Genomic DNA, 19,875 nt, shown 5'->3' with positions numbered 1-19,875 from the left:
GAAAATTCTAGTGTATGAAGCAACATATAACTTGGACTTTCACTTGCATTCAAAGAGACATCATAATTTATTAACTCACCACTCACTCACTGCTCAGTTGTTAGGTGCTGTTGAGTTGGCTACTTCTCACAGCATTTCTCTGCACAACAGAATGAAGTATTGTCCAATCCTGCACCATTCTCATAACCATTGCTATGCTTTGGCTTCTTCTGCAGCCACTGTGTCACTGAAGGTCTTCTCCTCTCTGACACTCAGCTTTTCGAAGCATAATGTCTTTTTCTTAGACTTGTGCTGAACATACAGTTGCCCCTTCCCCTTGTTACTTCTGTGTATTTTAGTTCTTATGGCTTAAACAAATCTTAAACATATGCAAATTACTGCCTCAAAAATAAACATTATAACACATTTTCACATTAAAAATGAAGATAACATTGGTGGAGTCACTGTGAAACACAGAGTTCTATTATGGGACACTGGCTGATTTAGTTTTGCTTTTTTACCAACCTGAAGAGGTCTCCAAATTTACTTCTGAGGTGGCTACAAGACACATAGAGATCATAGAGGTAGGCTAAGATGCATCTTTCAGGGGAAGAACATTCTGAGGGGTTGACAACGTGCTTGACCACACCACACAACCTAAGAAGAAGAGTTGAAGAAATCAAATATTAATTTTCCAATATATGTTTTATCATCTGAACATTTATCTGTTTATGTTTTCCTGGGGTAAGAGAAAAAAAGGTTTTACATGACTGAAACTAATCATCACAAAAAATAGCAAATAACTGACTAAAATGTAATTTTTCCCCCTAATATTGAATATGGTTGCTGTTGTTATGTGCCATCAAGTAACCTGTGACTCATGGCAACCCTATGTACAACAGCCCTAAACCCTGCTCGATCCTGTGCCAATCTCACTGTCTCTGACACACCCATCCTGAGTACCCCAGTCACTGAATCAATCCACCTCATCGAGGGTCTTCCTCTCCTGTGCTGTCCCTCTACCCTCCCAAGAATGGCATTGCTCCCCAAGGCCTGGTCCCATCTTGCAACATGTCCAAAGTACGTCAGACGAAGCTTCAGAATCCTTGCCTCCAAGGAGAAGTCTGGTTTAACCCTCTCCAGGATGAACCTGTCCATTCAGTATAGTCAATCATCTTCTCCAAAACCCCAGTACAAAGGCATCAATTCTCCTTCTATCATCCCTAGACATTGTCCAGCTCTCTGATTTGCAAGTGATTGCAAAGACCATGGCATGTATCAGGCATACCTTAGTCTCCAGACTGACACTGCTGTTCTTCATTCCTTTGGAGAGGTCTCTAACAGCAGACTTTCCCAATGCAATTTGTCTCTTGATTTCCTGGCTGCTGGTGCCAAGAGTGTTGACTGTGGAACCAAGCAAGCTAAAACTGTTAACAATCTCAATCCCTTCACCCCATAATGATGATGCCAATTGGCCCAGTGGTGAGAATCTTTGTTTTCTTGATGTTGAGCTTTAATCCATATTGAAAGCTGTAGTTCTAGACCTTCTGCTGCAAGCGCTTCAGGTTTTCCTCAGTTTCAGCAAGCAGGGTTGTGTCATCTGCATAACGCAGGTTGTTGATGAATCTTCCTCCAATCCTGATGCCACATGCCTCCTCAGAGAGCCCAGCATCCCAGATGATCTGTTCTGCATACAGACTAAAAAGTTATGGAGACAGAATACATCCCAATTGTGGACACCTTTCCCAATTTTTAACCATGCAGTGTCTCCTTGCTCTGTTCAAAAGACTGCCTCTTGGTTCAAGTATAGATTCTGCATAAGCACAATCAAATGTTCTAGGATTCCCATTCTTCTCAGACTCAACCAGTTTGTTGTGATCCACAACAGTCAAAAGCCTTCGCATAATCAATGAAACACAGGTAGACATCCCTCTGCTACTTTCTGCTTTCTGCCATGATGCATCTAACATTAGCTATAATATCCCTTTACCATGGTGTCTTCTAAACCCAGCCTACACATCTGGCAGTTCTCTGCTGACATGTTGCTCCAGTTGTATTTGGATAATTTTCAGCAGAATCTTGCCTGCTTTGATATTAATGATACTGCTTGATCATTTCAGCACTCCGTTGGGTCACTTTTCTTTGGAATGGGACCAAGTATCAATCTCTTCCAGTCAGTTGGCTCCAGATTTCTTGGCATAACTTAGTGAGCACATCCACAGCAGTGTCTGTTGAAATATGTCAATCAGTATACCATCAACTTCTGGAGCCTTGTTTTTTGCCAGTTTCTTCAGAGCAGCTTGAACTTCCGCTTTCATCACCATAGCCTCTTTCTCATGCTGTTTCATGAAATTCTCTGTGTCAGCCAATTCCTTCTGGTACAGTGACTCTGTGTACTCCTTCCATCTTCTTTTAATCCTTCTTGGATCATTTACCATTCTGCCCAAAGCATTCTTAAGTACTGCCACTTGTGGCTTGAATTTGTTTTTTAATTCCTTCAGCTTAAGAAATGCTGAGCAAGTTTATCCCTTTTGATTTTGTGACTCCAGCTCTTTGCACATTTCACTATAACACCATGCTTTGCCATCTCAAGCTGCCTTTTGAAATTTTCTGTTCAGCTGTTTAATTTCTTGATTTTTTCTTTTAGTTTTGGCTTCTTGGTGCTCTAATACAATATTCAGAGTCTCATGTGACATCCACCTTTGTCTTTTCTTCTTCTTCTGCCTTTGTAATGATCTTCTGCATTCTTCATGGATAATATTCTTGATATTCTTGATATCCTCTCACGGCTCTTTTGGGCTTCGTTCATCGGTGCTCAATGCCTCAAATCTGTTCTTGAGATGGTTTTTGAGTGAGATAGACTTAAGGTATATATATTTCCTTAATTCTAGGATACCTGTTTAATCATATTGAAGTTTAGAAATGTTTCAGATTTGACTTCATAACATATTGGTACAATTACTGTAGTAGCATGTATGTTACCTAGAAAAGTTGTTGCTAAATAAATGACAGCTACAATAGAGAAAGAAGTTTATATAACTGATAAGATTTAAAAAGGAAAGGTACTGGGGGACCAAAGAATTACATGACTTTAAAAAAAAGAAAGAGCCCACGGGTTGGAGGATAATAAAAGGGGGAAAAGTCTCTTTTTCACTTGCTCCAGATTAACACTTGAAAAAAGTTCACTTTGTTAAATCTAAGAAATTAAATGTTAGACTCAAATCTGTAAAATGGCAATCTATGTACAGCTGACCTGTTGTTAGAATCCCAAATGTAATTATTGACAACTCAAATTACATGATCAAAGGAGCTGCTGAGTATTTCTGATGCATGAGGATAACTAGACTACATGGTATAGTGCTGTAACTGATTAGACTGGTTCCCTTAAAAGCCAGGGCTATGGGTGGGGGTGTGGGAAAGGAAGACAGAAGAAGAGGAAGGTGGAAAAGAAGGGACTCAAGAATTAAACTTTATTAAAAATGCTTCATTAAAAACTTAAATGCTTTTATTTCTTTCTCTGGCAAATATTTTCTGGCCAAAGTACTCTTTATCCTTGTACTAAAACAAAACAACAGTAATTCTTAGAATTACCATATTATTTAATCAAACATTATAGGGTCTGGAAACAGGAAGGACATATTATATACCCACCCTTCAAACACCTGTGCTGTCTGATCAGGATTCAAGATCAGACAGCTGTGGTACCGCCTCAGCACAGCCACAATGCAGACACACAGGCCTGTCGTGTAGCTTCCTGCCAGGCTGGAAGACTTCAGAAGTAGCTCAGCTTCCACAACACTCAACTCATTTAGTAGCTAGAACAGCAAACAAGACTGAATAAAAATGTAGTTCCAAAATAAATAAGAAAAGCATGTACTTACTTACCAGAGTCATTATAAAGCTATTGGATCCCCTCTTATTTTGCCTCTAGTCCATTTAACTGCAGTCTTAGAATTAAACCACCCATTTTTATTTTAACCCTTCCACTAGTTTGGGCTTTTGAAGGAGCACCCCCTTTCCTCTTTTTTTCTGTCTAGGTATCAATATGTTATCAGAAAGTAACTAACACTGAAGAGTGACTGAAGCATTATTGTTGCCCAAATTTCTGTGCTGGGTATTTTTAAAAAAATTACCTCAACCTTCTCCATTCTTTTTAATAAACTAGAAAGTATTTATTATCATTTATATATTAATAGCACCTAATTCTTATAGAAGACTAAAGAATTGAAAGTGGATATTCATCCACTAATAACAGACCATAGATGAACCCAAGTATGGACATGATAAAAATAGTAAATAAAGGTTTTTCTTTTGTTTTTAATCTAACATACGTTACAGGAAAATTCCATTTTCTATACACAGAGTAACAAAACACATGGATTCTCACATTTTAAAAGGTACACACACACACACACACACACACACACACAGTGTCAGGGACCTCTCCAGAGTACTGAAGAGCAACAATGTCAGTCTGGAGACTAAGGTATGCCTGGTCCAGGCCATGATTTTCATAATTACTTGCTATGCAGAAGAAATCTGGACAATAACTAGGGATGATAGAAGGAGAATTGATGCCTTTGGGCTGTGGTACTGGAGAAGAGCATTACATATACCATGGACTGCTAGGAGAACAAACAGGTTCATCCTAGAGAGGGTGAAACCAGAATGCTTCTTTCAGGAAAGGATTCTGAAGCTGTCTGACATACTATGGGCATGTTTGTTGTAAGGAGGGCCCAGTCCTTGGAGAGGGACATCATGCTTGGGAACATGGATGGACAACACAAGACAGGAAAACCCTCAATGAGATTAAGTGACTCGGGTAATGGGGGTGTCAGAGACAGTAAGGCTGGCTCAAGATAGAGCACGGTTCAGAGCTAGTGTGTGTGTATAAATATAAAATACAGGTCCTTGGAGAGGGACATCATGCTTGGGAGGGTGGAGGGATGGTGCAAGAGTGGAAGACCCTCTATGAGGTGGATTGATTCAGTGACTAGGGTAATCAGGATGGGTGTGTTGGAGGCAGTGCGATTGGCACAGGACAGAGCAGGGTTTAGGGCTGTTGTACATAGGGTCACTATGAGTCGCAAGTGACTTGAGAGCACATAACAATAACAACAACAACATGTTTATGTACATAGTATATGTTTTAGCACCAATTCTAAAAACTGAAAAAATATGAATAGAGATGTAACCAAAAAATCTAAGGAAGGAAACTACTGACAGGGAAAAAACAAACACACTACCATACTGACTACAGACCCAGATTAAGTAGGTAAGTCTGAAAGTAGCTGCTCCCATTGTTATGAGTATGTTTACATGCCTCAATTCTTTATAAGGCACTATGTAAAAGTAAAAGCACTGAGTTGCTAAAAAGTCAATGGTTTGGGCTCACTGGGCTCTGTGAAAGATGAGGCAGTCTGTTTCAATAAAGGTCTAGAGCCTCAGAAACTCTATGCAGAAGCTTTACTCTGTCCTACAGGCCTACTCGAGTCAACAAAACCCCAGTGGTTATGAGTAGGTCATTAAGATAGATTTAACAAATAAGCTTTGACTACTGTAGCATCTGAAATTGAACAGTGCCCCATAGGTTTGCTTTCATCAAACAAGAGGAGGCCTATCCCTTTGGCACCTGTATTGCAAAGTCAATCAGTCCATTGATGTTCAAAGCTGGCTCCATGAGATCAAAGATAAGCTGAATATGGTGAGCCAAAGGAAGATGATAGGATGTTCCCGATGCAAAACTTGTGATTTGTTCCAGCACATTGTTAGAGATCTGTGCACAAAGGGAAGTAATTAGGAGAATTAATATGCCAAATGATCATTTACTCTGGTAGATTATTTTCATTTTATAAGTAAGCATTTAAATTTACATCTGGTTTTGATTAGAAGAAAGTTCTACAAAAAGCAAAGCCATGTAGCAGATGAAAACAACTTTGTAACTACAATTATAATTTTTAAAAATATGTCAGGTTATTACTACAACCTGGACAACAGAATAATTGAAAGTTCTAATTAATTTTCAAAAGCATCTACTGAAATATCAATGGTTTTAAAACTAAAACTCTTTGCTCAGGAAAACAGATAGAATAAAAATGTAATAATGTCAGCATTGCATTAGAGATTATGTATTTTAAAAACCAACCAAGCAAGAAAATATATGATGCATAAAAGATATTTAAGGATGTCTGACCATCTAAAATACATAATAAATCAGCTTTAAGTAGCTACCTGAGATGTCACTTGATGCTGATCAAAGTACGAAAGGAGTTGAAGTTTTGTGAACACAGTCTCTAGTGTTGGGAAGGCTTCCTGTTTGTTTTTCCTGGCTTTCTGTCCTTCATCACTTCCTAAACAATAAAAGTAGAGAGAAATTTATGAGATGCTCTAGATATCTTTAATAGATTTTTTTATACACTTATACTACAAGGGCAAAAAACCAAGGATTTATAAACAGTAAATACATCCAGGTAACCAGACATAAGTCAGGATATCCTCTCACACTTTCTCTAGTCATTTCTCTTTCTTCAGGAGACCAAGTCCCTGCCTTCTAATAGCTTGGATGCACAATGTCCATCAAAGACTATGGAACACAAGCACTCCACCACTCACATTAACGTCTCATTTGGGAATGTTTTGTTTTTGTAAACAAATGTCATTTGAAATATTTAGGGGAGCTCTGGTGGCCTAGTGGCAAGAAGCTGCACTGCAATCCCAGAGATATGCGGCTCGAATACACTAGATGCTCTGCCAGAGAAGGAGGGGCCACCTCCTCCTGTACCAGTCAGATCCAATTTGATGGTACACACACATACAAACAGAAAAGAATAAATTAAAAAAAAAAAGAAATATTCAATGCCAAAAGGTATTAGAATAAAAGAGGGGTTGGCATAATGTAAGATACAAGATTGTCATGGAAAGAGTAAAAACTAACAAGTCCTTCAAACCTACAGCTTCTAGAAAGTGGAAACTTCCACTCTCCATTTAAATTACCTTAAAGTGAGATAAAGATTCCTAAGGTATTTTTGTGTTTAATTTTTGGTGGGGTTCCCTACCCTCAAAATTATAGAACATTTCATAAATTTGCATGTCATATGTGCACAGGGGCTATACTGCTCTTATTTGTATCATTCCAATTTTTCATATGTTTTGCTGAAGCAAGCACAAGACCCTCAATTTTTGAATGACAGAGTGCCTCCTTTCTGAGCCCCAAATCCTGGATTCTTCCAATCCTATCCCTCTCCTTAGTCTTAGATAAAAAGTGAAGGTGAAAGGGGTAACAAAAAAAGTAAAAAGCTGGTGCCTGGGGACTGTGGCAATAGCCTGTACACATGCCTGGTGAGATCTCAGCTAAGCCTTTGGACTGGTGACAAAGCTGTGGCTCTGGGTTATAAATATGTAAGAAGGTGGCAGACACACATTCACTAAGAAATGGTATTTGTATACTCAGGGGCACTGAAGCCAGCAGGTAGCAGTGTGAAATGGATCAGTGTAAAAACCTCTATTTAGGCTGAGATGGTGGTGGGGTTCCTTCCTGGCTGCAAATGCTGAGGCTATCTGCTATATCCATGATTTGAAACTACAAAAGCCAATCTACTATCTCCCAAGTTCACATATAGCCTCAAAAAGCTGATCTAGCTACTGGAGCAAAAGCTACCCCACTGGAGTATGAAAGACAGAGTGCTAAGATATGTCAAAGTGCTGTGGAGAGAGGCTGTAGAGGAGAGAACCTGGAGGAACATGGTACTAAAGTTCTGAAGGATGCCAGTTCTTGAAAAATGATCTAGTCTTTGAGATCATGTCTGTAAATGAGGACTGGGTATTGTCTCATTCTAAAAACCATAGCAAGGAGAGCTCTGGTGGCCTAGTGGCAAGAAACTGCACTGCAATTCCATAGGTGCACAGTTTGAATGCACCAGATGTTCTGCTGGAGAAGGAGGGACAATCTCCTCCTGTACCAGTCAGATCTGATTTGAGGGTACATGCACAAAAAATAATAAAATAAATTTAAAAAACCCCCAAACTATAGCAATTGGTAAGTGATAGCAAATTTCAAGGAAATATATAATTAGTGGTAGCTCTCAATGCTGTCACAATACTTATGATTTATTCCATTTGTTAATATATATTACTGTTCTCCTGCTGTTTAACTTTAGGTATATATTTATGGAGATACATACACACACATATAACACACACACACACACACACACACACACACACACATATACATCTCACAAGTTTTGGCCTTTCAAAAGTGGCCTAATGGATAAGGTGTTGTGCTGCCAACCCCAAGACAGGTGGTTCAAATCTACCAGCTGCTTCTTTGGGATAAAGATATGTAATCTTCTCTGTGAGATTTAGAGTCTCTTAAAATTTGCTGGAAAGTCAGTTAGGAGTCAATTCCAACTCAGCAGGAATAACAGGAATCACAGTGGATTCCTTTAATGTATTCAGAAGAATTGGCATTAACAGCCAAAAAGTGATTCATGACTGTCAATATAAAATGACAATTTTCAAATGAGAAATTATTTTACAAGTTTAAAATTATAAACTCCCTAGCCAATGCCTAGCTAATTTGAGAATACTTCTATTGAGTGATTAGAAATCAAACACATTAGAAATAAGTTTTGTTTCCCTAACCTACCAATTTTCTACCTTGCCCTCCCTCCAAAAGACATCCCCACCCTTTCATACTAGATGATAAGTGTTTTCTAATTAACGTATTTCTGAAGATGCCTTTCCACAGGTGTGTGATCAACTCAAAAAACAGCACGGAGTAATAATGCTGTTCTCTCACTGCACTCATGAATGGGAACTGCCTGCCTAAGGGTTTGGTACACCGATGGGATAGACTCCGGTCTGTTCTTCAAAGTATCTATGAAGGAAGGAAGCAGACTGGACAGCAGAGGACACCACAGTGCCTTCCTCTTCTCTCCACTGCCTCCTCTCAGCTGAGTCCTAGACTTCCCAAAACAAGAAGTCTAAAGGATCTGAAAAGTCTCTCTAAAATTACTTTAAGTAAAACATGTATTACAGAGTCACCTAAGGGAAGACAGTGTTCACCCCAGTTCCAAGTATATAAAAGCAACTTCAAGTATTCTTTACTAAAAAGTTATAGGGCTGGATCATCTTAAATTCTACTCATTTCCTCTTTCTTCAGAGAGAGAAAACAGCAAAATAACAGATCAACATCCTTTTTAGACAGAAGCAAATTCTTTTTTTTTTAGAAGCAAATTCTTTTTCAAGCTTTAGCAATGAGAGACCTACAAGCAGAAGTTTCACTTCTCTTGCCACAAGTCTTGGCTAATTTGAGAACCTAATCTATTACAAAGTTTTTAACTGGGAATGGAAAAGGGATAGCCAGTGTGACATAAATCATATGAAGATAACTTTCTCATTTCCCCTTAGGAATCAGACACCCAGAACATCTAGTCAAAAGGAAAACGAGGTCACTCTTGTATTATGTTTCTGCATGTGTTCATTACTCCTTCAGAGAGGAGAGAGAGGCTCTTTGCAATATTTACTTGTGTACTTTTCTCCAGGAAATAGCTAGAGTAGATAATCTCTAATAATTAGTCCTGTTATCACCTAAGGACTAGAAGCCTGGTGACAAAATTCAATTAACAATTACTTATTTTGTACTGAATAATGTAGTAGGTTTCCTAGAGGTGGTTTATGTCATGTGTAGAAAGAATGATGCATATATATGACAAACATAAATCTTTCTATTATTTAAATACCTGATACACAAAAGGTGTAATGGGGCGTATGCACCATATTTTAACTAAAAATGATATAAACCTTGCAAAGAATAATTAACACGTTGCTACAAATGATGGCAAATGTGTTTCTAAGCAAGGTTGTCAAATTAAAACTGGATTAGTAACATAATTACAAAGGCGTATCTTCACCTGAACAAACAATATAAAAAAAAAATGAGGAAAAATAGGTCAACTAAGCAAGACAGGATAGAGCAAGTGACCCTTTTATTGTTTTGTTTTCATCTGAAGTGAATTGGCACTATAGTACTATTATAATTATTATTCAATCAGCAACTATACGGTCAGTTTCCATTAATATGCAAATAGGAGGGTCCAAAGCAAAAGCAAACTACAAGTCTGAAAAAATGATGGTTAAAGAAACAAAACAATAATAAAGGGACCTCTTTGAACTTAGGGTTTTTTATCTTCAGCACTTTATTTATTACTTCAGTAAACAGTTTGAGAAATATGAAAAAGAAACAAAGTAATAATTACACATTATCAATACCTATCTGTAGAACATGTTATTTTAATATGTGCATTCCTATAATTGGAAACAAGGCCTTGGAATTGAAATGGCCGTATCAGTGCTTATTCACATGTCAGGGTCACAGTCATTCAGAAGAGGAAATCCTCTGGTGACCGTGACGTGCAACCTCTGATAAAGACTTGCAAAGAGGAGCGATGGCAGACAACAAAATGGGAGGAGACTCATCAAGGCTCTTTACCCCCCGTCTCTGCAGTGCTCTTCTTATTTAGAATTTTCAGGATATCTTTGGTAATCTTCTTCAGCTGATGTCTTGCTTCATCACGTTCTTTGCCAACTCCATACAGAAGGATCGTGCGCTGGTTACATTCATGACTTGAAGATTCATCCTGAAAAACAGAAAATACATTTTGAAGCTCTTGTCTGCAGGGGTGGGGCTGCGTCTCCCAGCCCTGAAATGCAATAACCACAGCATCTCCATGCTGGTTGGTGGTGCTGGCCCTCTGCCCACCTTCCAGTTCACCTCAAGCTTCACTGGCAACATCCTGTTTTTCAAGTTTGGAACTTGTCAAAGTAAAAAAAAAAAGTGTCAACTGAACTGAAGTCTTAATAGAAGCATTTGATGTGGGCGTACCCTACATAGTAAGTTTTGGCTATTGAAAAACTTTTCTTTTGTTTTTTAAAAAAAATTAACTTTTAATTTTACTTCAAATAACATATGTAGTCAGTATTAATATTTCTCCTTGGTAATGTTATTATTTTAATAATTTGGTTTCATATATATATATATATATATATATATATATATATACACACACACACACACACACACACACACAGAGCAATATGAGATTGTACTATTTTTTAAAAATATAAACTAAGATCTAAAGTAAGTTTATAAAAAATTATTCCATTTACTTCCTAACAAGGGTATATGAGATCCATTTATACTTATTTAAAAATGACAACATTATAAAGAATGCAGGCATCATAGGTGTGAGGAAAACGGTTGGAAATCCAACATGTTCTGACAACACTGCCTCCTTTATGCATACACACAGCCGCCCACAGACAATTAATCCAAGCACTCTTCCCACATGAGAAAGGAAATCATTCAGTCATCAAGTAACAGAAACATGTACACACGGCTGCAGACAGACATTCCTTAGTCAAAGTGAAGTAGTTCAGGAAGAAGTCTATTAAACCTGACTACTTTTATATCTCAACTTCTCTCACAGATGGTATAGTCTTCAATTTCCTTAGTAAAATTTCTAGTTAGTTCTACCCTTTAGTATACTTTCTTTTCATATTGCTAATGTATCTTTCCCCATGCTAGATCTGTGTCTTTCTAGAAAAATTTTATCATGAAGAACTTAGGTGAGAAAGGAATTCACAGGGATGACAAGTCGTTTTAGTGAGTGGTGGCCTTGTAAGTAGGGAATTGCACTGGTAACCTAAAGGTGAGTGGTTAGAGTCTCTTAGATGCTGTTTTGTGGGGAAAAGATGGGCAATCTTCCTATGTCTTCATTTGCTGCCTCTGAAAAACTGGTGGAGGATCATCTATGAGTCAGTTTCTATGTGCTGGTAGTGAGTTTGGTTTTTGACAGCAAAGAGCAACAAACTTTCAGACTTGGAGAATTATGTTTATTTTTTTTAAATTTTTATTTTATTATTTTGTGTGTGTGTGAGTGTACCGTCAAATCAGATCTGACTGGTACAGGAGGAGATTGTCCCTCCTTCCCAGGCAGAGCATCTGGTGGATTTGAACCGTGCGCCTCTGGGATTGTAGTTGCAGCTCCTTACCACTAGGCCACCAGAGCTCCCCTGGAAAATTATGTTTAATGTACAGTAATATACATATGTACTGTCCTAAAGCAGTGGTCATGTCAATTCTCCTGCAAACAGAAGCCTTGTTTATCTCTCAGATTCCATCACTTTTTATCTTCTTGTAGGTCTGCCTGTCTGTCCTTTCTTATGCATTCTTGTTCTCAGGATACAACTTCTCACTGTGCAGATTCCTTTTTTGATTACTCTTTACTTAAAGGACACATTTTGACATCCTGTTAGTCTACAATCTACCTTACATCCCTGTCCCCAAAGAATATTTAATGTCTTAGATGTATTAAAATGTTCTTCCTTACAAATTTAGATAGATTAAAATGATCTTCCTTTAAAAAATACAAAACAAACATCAACTAAACAAAAGATAGTGAGCTCTAACAGCCAAGTGGTAGGAAGCTGTGCTGAAATCTCAAAGGCATACATTTCAAATCCACCAGCTGCTTCATGGGATAAAGACGCACAATCTCCTCCTGTGCAATTAACTGCCTCTGAAAACCTATTGGAGGGTCAGCTATGGGTCGGTTCCGACTCAACTGTATACTACAACAACAACAAACAAAACATTACAAAAAACCAACTAAGAGATTTTCACTCAGCTGTTTCCTCCATAAGCTATTCTTTCTTCATACTGAATATTCCACAGAGGCAGGACCAGATGCCACCGGGTTTAGTCCGACACACGTCAACTACACAGGGTTTTCAATCACTGATTTTTTTCCCTTCACAAGTTAATTGCTACTTTCCTCCCAAGGTGCCTCTGAGTAACTTCAATGAGTTACCTGTTGGCAGCACCCAGGAACTCCTGATTATCACAATCTCTCCCAAATCCTTACCAGATAGACTTTAACATAGGATAAAGTCTTCTTAGGCCAATAATTCCTGTGCTGGCCTATACACTTGAATGACATGAGCTATTTGTCTGACGTCTTGTTGTTACAGGTCATCACTGAAGTAAATTTCTTTTTGTTTGGAAGGATGTGCACATATGATCCCTTTGAAGGAAGCTGGGGACACTAAGAAAACTGTATAGAACTCAGGCAATGCCAGTCATGTAGTTGGTGATTACTTTCTGTTAAGGCACATATAAACTTATGTGGGGTCAGGGTTACATTTGTAGAGTATCTACAAGGCAAAACAATGTGCTAAGAAATATGAGAAAATACAAGATAAATGTCCTCTGTCTTCATGGAGATCCAATATAGAATCATAAAAATCTGCACAGCTGTCACTGTTGTTGGCGGCCATCAGGCCAGCACCTAACCCATAGGCAGCCATTCATTGCACAAGGCAGTCAGAACATTGTGATGAACAGACTTTTCAAGAGCTAATTTTCAGAAGTAGATCGCCATGCCTTCCTTTGAAAAGTCTCACTGAAATCTGTACAGCAACAAAGCAACATGCAAACTTCTACTTACAGACAAGTTGTGAGGGCCCATGAGTTGCACTGGCCAGGAAAAGAACCCTTGACTTCCCTGAAGCAGACAAGTGTTCTATCACTGAACTACCACTGCCCTCTCATCAGTGTGGCTAAAAGAAGCGAAAATAGAGACAGTGAGGGAAGGTATACTGGAAAATACCGATAAGTTCATCAAGGCATCACAGGACATCGACTCTTTACAGTTACTAAAGATACTGCACTAATAAAACCCAAACTTGAGAATAAGAAGGTTGTGAATGGATCCCAGGTTGCTTGCTGTGATCTTGGACGATAAACATCTTTTAGTCTCAGATGCTACCTCTGAAAAATGAGAGAATGCCATTTTGCTTGCAAGGTTTTTCTGAGAATAACTGACATGAAGCATATAAAATTTTAGAAGTGTGTTCCTGACATAGGCTCACTGATTCTAATTCACATTTCCAGACCTCTGTTCCTTTATTCCCATCCCAAAGAAGGGCGACCCAACTGAGTGTGGAAACTACAGAACAATATCATTGATTTCACATGCAAGCAAGATTCTACTGAAGATTATCCAAAACCGACTGGAACGGTACATCAGCAGAGAACAGCCAGAAGTCCAGGCTAGGTTTAGAAGGGGTCATGGTACTAGGGATATTGTAGCTGATGTTAGATGGATCTTAGCTGAAAGCAGAGAATACCAGAAGAATGTCTATCTGTGTTTCATTGATTATGCAAAGGCATTTGACTGTGTGGATCATAACAAACTGTGGCTGACTCTGAGAAGAATGGGAATCCCAGAACATTTAATCGTGCTAATGCAAAACCTATACTTGGACCAAGAGGCAGTCGTCAGAACAGAGTAGGGCAACACTGTATGGTTCAGGATTGGGAAGGGTGTACGCCAGGGATGTGTCCTATCTCCACACCTTTTAAACCTGTATGCAGAGCAGATTATCCGAGAGGCTGGGCTCTATGAGGAGAAGCGTGGTGTTAGGATTGGTGGACGATCTATCAACAATCTGCGTTATGCAGATGACACAATCCTGCTCGCTGAAACTGAGGGGGACCTCATGCACTTACTGCAGAGGGTCAAGGACTGCAGCCTTCAATATGGACTGAGGCTCAATGTCAAGAAGACAAAAATTCTCACCACCGGACCAATCGGTAGCATCAGGATCGATGGTGAAGAGATCGAGATTGTTCACAGCTTCAGTTTGCTCTGCTCCACGGTCAACACTCTTGGTACCAGTAGCCAGGAAATCAAAAAGCGTATTGCGATGGAAAAGTCTGCGGTTAGGGACCTCTCTAAAGTACTCAAGAGCAGCAGTGTCTCTCTGGAGACTAAGGTGCGTCTGATACAGGCCATAGTTTTTGCAATCACTTGTTATGCATCAGAGAGTTGGACAATGACTAGGGAGGACAGAAGGAGAGTGGATGCTTTTGAGCTGTGGTGCTGGAGAAGAGTATTGAATGTCCCATGGGCTGCCAAGAAAACAAACAGATTCATCTTAGAGAGGGTTAAACCAGGCTGCTCCTTGGAGGCAAGGATTCTGGGGCTTCGTCTGACTTACTTTGGACATGTTGTAAGGAAAGACAGGTCCTTGAGAGGGACATCATGCTGGGTAGAGTGGAGGGACAGCACAGGAGGGGAAGACCCTCTAGGAGGTGGATTGATTCAGTGACTGGGGTAATCGGGATGGGTGTGTCAGAGGCAATGAGATTGGCACAGGATAAAGCACGGTTTAGAGCTGTTGTACATAGGGTCGCTATGAGTTGTAAACGACTCAACAGCACATAACAACAACAACAACAACAACAACAACAACATTCCTTTAATTGTATATATACCTACTCGGTACTAAAATATTCCTAAATCTCTGCTATGCTCTTCTGCCACCTGAATACTCTCAACAACCTCATTTGCATTTCCTAAACGGCTACATACAAGTAAACAATTTCATAGTATAGGTCACCCCAGGTTAGTGAAAGACTTTAACAAAAATGAAATAAGACAGGGAGGAAAGTCCTGGAGTACTCGTCAAGACCTAGGAACCTCCTGTTTAATAGCTACCTTCCACAGTAAACAGCATATTTAGTGAAGGAATGTCTGTTTTGTTCAAGTCTACATTCTCATTAATCAGCACCAAGGAGCCACTTAATTGTTCAAGACATGAAATATTGACTAAATAAGAGAACTAACAAACACAAAAACAGGGCACAGATGAAAATAAGAACAAAGCCAAGGTTCGCAGAAAACTTAATCTGATAACTAAGTGGTGGGAGAAATGCTGAGGAGAAACGAGAGGCAAACAGTGTGAACACAAACGTGGATAGGTTCTGCAGTATGTTTTGTTTTGGAGTTTTGGGTAGGTTTTTTTAGGCAGATAAAGGCTTGTTTTATTGGATGACTGATCTATAGAAGTGCCAAGGCTCCTATGCACAGAGAAGGAAGGAGCTTTATTTCTTGGTCTTTAGATGAATCTTGATGATTTCTTCTTTGTTGGCCTGGAGCTCCTCCTCAGCATTTGTGTCCCTCCCTAGTTTCAGACTTTCAGGCCTCCGCCTGGTCGGCCAGAAGATTCTTGCATGCTTTGCTGACTTTCTAAGTGAATTTATTTGGCCTTGAACACATGCCCCACTACTTTCAGGTACAGGCTGTGATATATGTGATGATCAATCTTCTTAAACCCACAGTATCTTTCAAGCAGCCAGCACAAAATCCTCATCTGCTTCATCCAGATCACCTTTTTGGGCATCTGAGGCCCTTTTGCTTACCTCTGCCCAATGTGTCTACCCTTCCTGTGGGCTAAGGCATTTTTTCGGAATAGTGCTGGAGCATGGACGGTCACATGCTTGTGGATGATTGGCCATCTTTGATCAGTTTCTGGATTAGTTGCTGAGAGCTGGCACTGACAATTTCACTGGATCCTCCTTTCACAAATAAGGTAATGTGAAGGGCCCAGCCAGAACAACCTCTTTCTTTTCAAGCTGTAGCCGCAGTCATGAAGATACTCAGGCTTCCAAAGAGGCTTGCCTCCTGTCCTCCTCTTGTGGCAAGGAGGTGAGGGGGTCTGGTTGGACCAAGGAAACTGCCACTGTCAACTTGGCAGTATGTGTGAGAAGAGGAGATGGGGACAGAAAGGAAAATAAAGCAAGAGAGAAAATGGCAAAACAGAAATTCACATTTAGATGCAAAACATACAAAATCATATATATGTACCTATATAAGATTAATTCTAAGCAAATGGTTTGAAATAGACACAGATGCAGAGAAGAAAGCTCAAGGTTAAGAGTGATTTTTCAAGTCTTATGAGGCATACCTTCCCTTTATGGGAGAAATGCAAAGAGAACTAAAGTGATGGAAGAATAAATAAGTCATGAAATAACACATACACATTATTCACACTTAATAAAATGGCCTGTGTCAGAGAAGGGAAGGGCATTTAGAAGTGGAGGGGCCATCATCAGTGTCAATGTCATTAGGATGAGTTTCTGACTTGTTAAAAACTCTGATGGGCTAGTGGCAAGAAGCTGCACTGCAATCCCGGAGCTTTGTGGTTCGAATCCACCAGATGCTCTGCTGGAGAAGGAAGGGCAATCTCCTCCTGTGCCAGTCAGATCAAATTTGATGATACACACAAAAAAATAATAAAATAAATAAGTAAAAAACCCCACGTGTCAATCTCAAAAAGAAAGTTTCTCTGGGGTGGAAAGAGTAGAAAACAAAGGGCTGGAATAAGAGCGGTTGACAAAAATGGTGAAGGCTAAAAAAATGTGCCCTATTTACTTGTGGCTGGAAATGGAGGACAATTTAAGAGAGAAAGAGAAAGTTTTATTAGAATAACTCATGTCAAACTTATTTAAAGTGGGAAATAAAAGAAATTCAGATTGAGAAAAACTGAAAAGGAGACAAGAGATGATGTGTTTTGGATAAATTAATTTGGAAAGGAAGAAAAATGTCTATTCCCACTTACTCAAAGGGAACAGGAATATGGGTGAAAATTCAGAGACATTCAGAGGTAATGTATAGAAGAATGTGAAATTTGTCTAAGATTGCTGGTCACACTACACCTAGGGAGTCGTGCCACAAACAGAATCATGGGGTTGAGAGCGAATCAGCAGAATTTAAAAGCAAGAGCAGCTTGTAGTCAGCTGGGAAAGAAGTGGTGAGCAACCACGCCATGGGGTATGATGTCAGTACTAACGCTTAGAATTATTATTTTAGGGAAATTAGGTTAACTGCTTCTGTAGTATTATCTCCAAGAAAAATAGGCAGGAATCTTTTAAAAATTACTGTTTTTCAATGGCTCAGAAGATTTGCTATTACCAATTTTCTTTTACGTTTTCAAATATCAATGTATATGAAACAGAAATAAAATTAACCTAAGAAAATTATTTCCACTCTTTGAACACCCTCAAGTTGCATAGTTTTAGGTAATATTGACGAGCCAAGATCAACACCAAAGAATTGCTCTACTGTTTATTTCTGAAAGGACAAACTGGGCAGGACACAGAGCTAACTGGAGAGTCTAGAGGAGAGTACTACTGTGCCTATTATTATACAAGACGGCTTTTCTCCATGGATTAGTCCGATCACCTCCCTTATAAATTATGCTCACAAAGATTATATTTATAGAGGAAATAGTATCAAAATACCTCAATAAGCCTGTAGTACAAAAGGAATTAAAATGCATCTCTCAAGTATTAATAGAAGTAAATAAAATTAAGGTTTCCTTTAAATAATTTTAATTTATTGAAGAGAAGTTTGGAAAATTTTGCTAAAATACAAAGGGAGGTGTGTGTGTGTGTTCACACAGATGTGCTGAATGTGGAGATAGTATAAGAATAAAATACAAGCTCTCCTTTAACCAAATATTTATTTTCTAGTATTTCCACAGTAATCCAATAACCTTAGAACTTTCACATGAATAAATTAATATTCCTCTAGAAGGAGGAAAAAGCATTCTACTCCAAAACTGCTTCTTCTTCCCAAATATTTATGAATAATATGAATAATTAATGAAGTAGATGCAATATTAACTCTGAGAAAATTATAGTATTCATACTTCTTCAATAATTTTATATGTTTAGTAATTCAAATAAAAACTCGGTATACATCATGAATGTCCCACAGCATCCTATTTTATCTTCAAGAATGACAGAATAAAATTTAGTTAAATCTATTCTGTAAAACTTTTATTTTAGTTTACTAAAGAACTTTATCTATTAAGAATAGATGCCTTCAAAGAGTTTTCCTTTTAATCAGAGTATACCAGATTATTGTATCTATCATAATTTCAAACACATTTTACATCAGATTTGCACCTTTAAGCTGTGGTGGAACAATGGACATGAAGATGTACAAAGGGACTGTGTTAAATGAATAAGGAAATTAGGACCTTTTCCTGATTAGCAACCATTAGTAATTTGGGGTAATTTTTTTGTTTTGTTTTTTTAATTAAAAAACGTAACTCATTTCATTAGATTTGTATAAGAAATATTTGTTCTATAAACGGTTATAGTGTGTTGTTGTTGTTATGTGCTGTTGAGTCGCTTGCGACTCATAGCGACCCTATGTACAACAGCCCTAAACTCTGCTCTGTCCTGTGCCAATTGCATTGTCTCTGATACTCCCATCCTGATTATCCCAGTCACTGGATCAATCCACCTCATAGAGGGCCTTCCTCTCCTGCGCCGTCTCTCCACCCTCCCAAGCACGATGTCCTTCTCCAAGGACTGGTCTCTCCTCACAGCATGCCCAAAGCATGTTAGATGGAGCCTCAGAAGCCTTGCCTCCAAGGAGCCACCCAGTTTAACCCTTTCCAGGACGAATCTGTTTGTTTTCCTAGCAGTCCATGGTACTCTCAATACTCTTCTCCAGGACCACAGCTTAAAGGCATCAATTCCCCTTCTATCCTCTTTGGTCACTCTCCAACTCTCTGATGCGTAACAAGTGACTGTGAAGACCATGACCTGTACCAAATGCACCTTAGTCTCCAGAGAGACACCATTGCTCTTCAATACTTTGGAGAAGTCCCTAATAGCAGTACAGTATGAATGAATGATACAAGTATCAAACAAATATAGTCCATGCAGGGCTATACAGAATTTCAAGGGTTCAACTATACCTACTAGTTCTCCACCTTCAAACAAAATAATCAAGACACAAAAGGAGGGGTGGATAAAGGAAATGGGAATGATCTGGTAAGGATCTTGAAAGACAGGGCAATGGTGAGCATATTTTGGTGTTGGTAAATATTATTCATATGAAATATAATGTGAATAAAGATGTTGTTGTTGTTGTTGTTATGTGCCGTCGAGTCATTTCCGACTCATAGCGACCCTATGCACAACAGCCCTAAACCCTGCTCTATCCTGCGCCAACCACAGCGCCTCTGACACAC

General features: G+C 38.9%; 1 protein-coding gene across 1 annotated transcript in view; it reads right to left on the bottom strand.

The window, feature by feature from the left end:
* MED12L (mediator complex subunit 12-like) overlaps positions 1-19,875 on the bottom strand; it is a 576,790-nt gene that overhangs the window by 104,196 nt on the left and 452,719 nt on the right. Inside the window, exons 16-20 of the mRNA XM_006900063.1 lie at positions 10,472-10,619; positions 6,211-6,329; positions 5,612-5,755; positions 3,631-3,794; positions 505-636 (exon numbers count right to left, since the gene is read on the bottom strand). Of these exons, the coding sequence (XP_006900125.1) occupies positions 505-636; positions 3,631-3,794; positions 5,612-5,755; positions 6,211-6,329; positions 10,472-10,619 (707 nt within the window). The remainder of the gene's footprint in view (positions 1-504; positions 637-3,630; positions 3,795-5,611; positions 5,756-6,210; positions 6,330-10,471; positions 10,620-19,875) is intronic.

The sequence above is a fragment of the Elephantulus edwardii genome, unplaced genomic scaffold (genome assembly GCF_000299155.1).
Source record: "Elephantulus edwardii isolate Elephantulus edwardi_28Jun2011 unplaced genomic scaffold, EleEdw1.0 scaffold00272, whole genome shotgun sequence".
Classification (NCBI taxonomy): Eukaryota; Metazoa; Chordata; class Mammalia; order Macroscelidea; family Macroscelididae; genus Elephantulus; species Elephantulus edwardii.
This window is presented reverse-complemented; position numbering and strand designations above follow the sequence as displayed.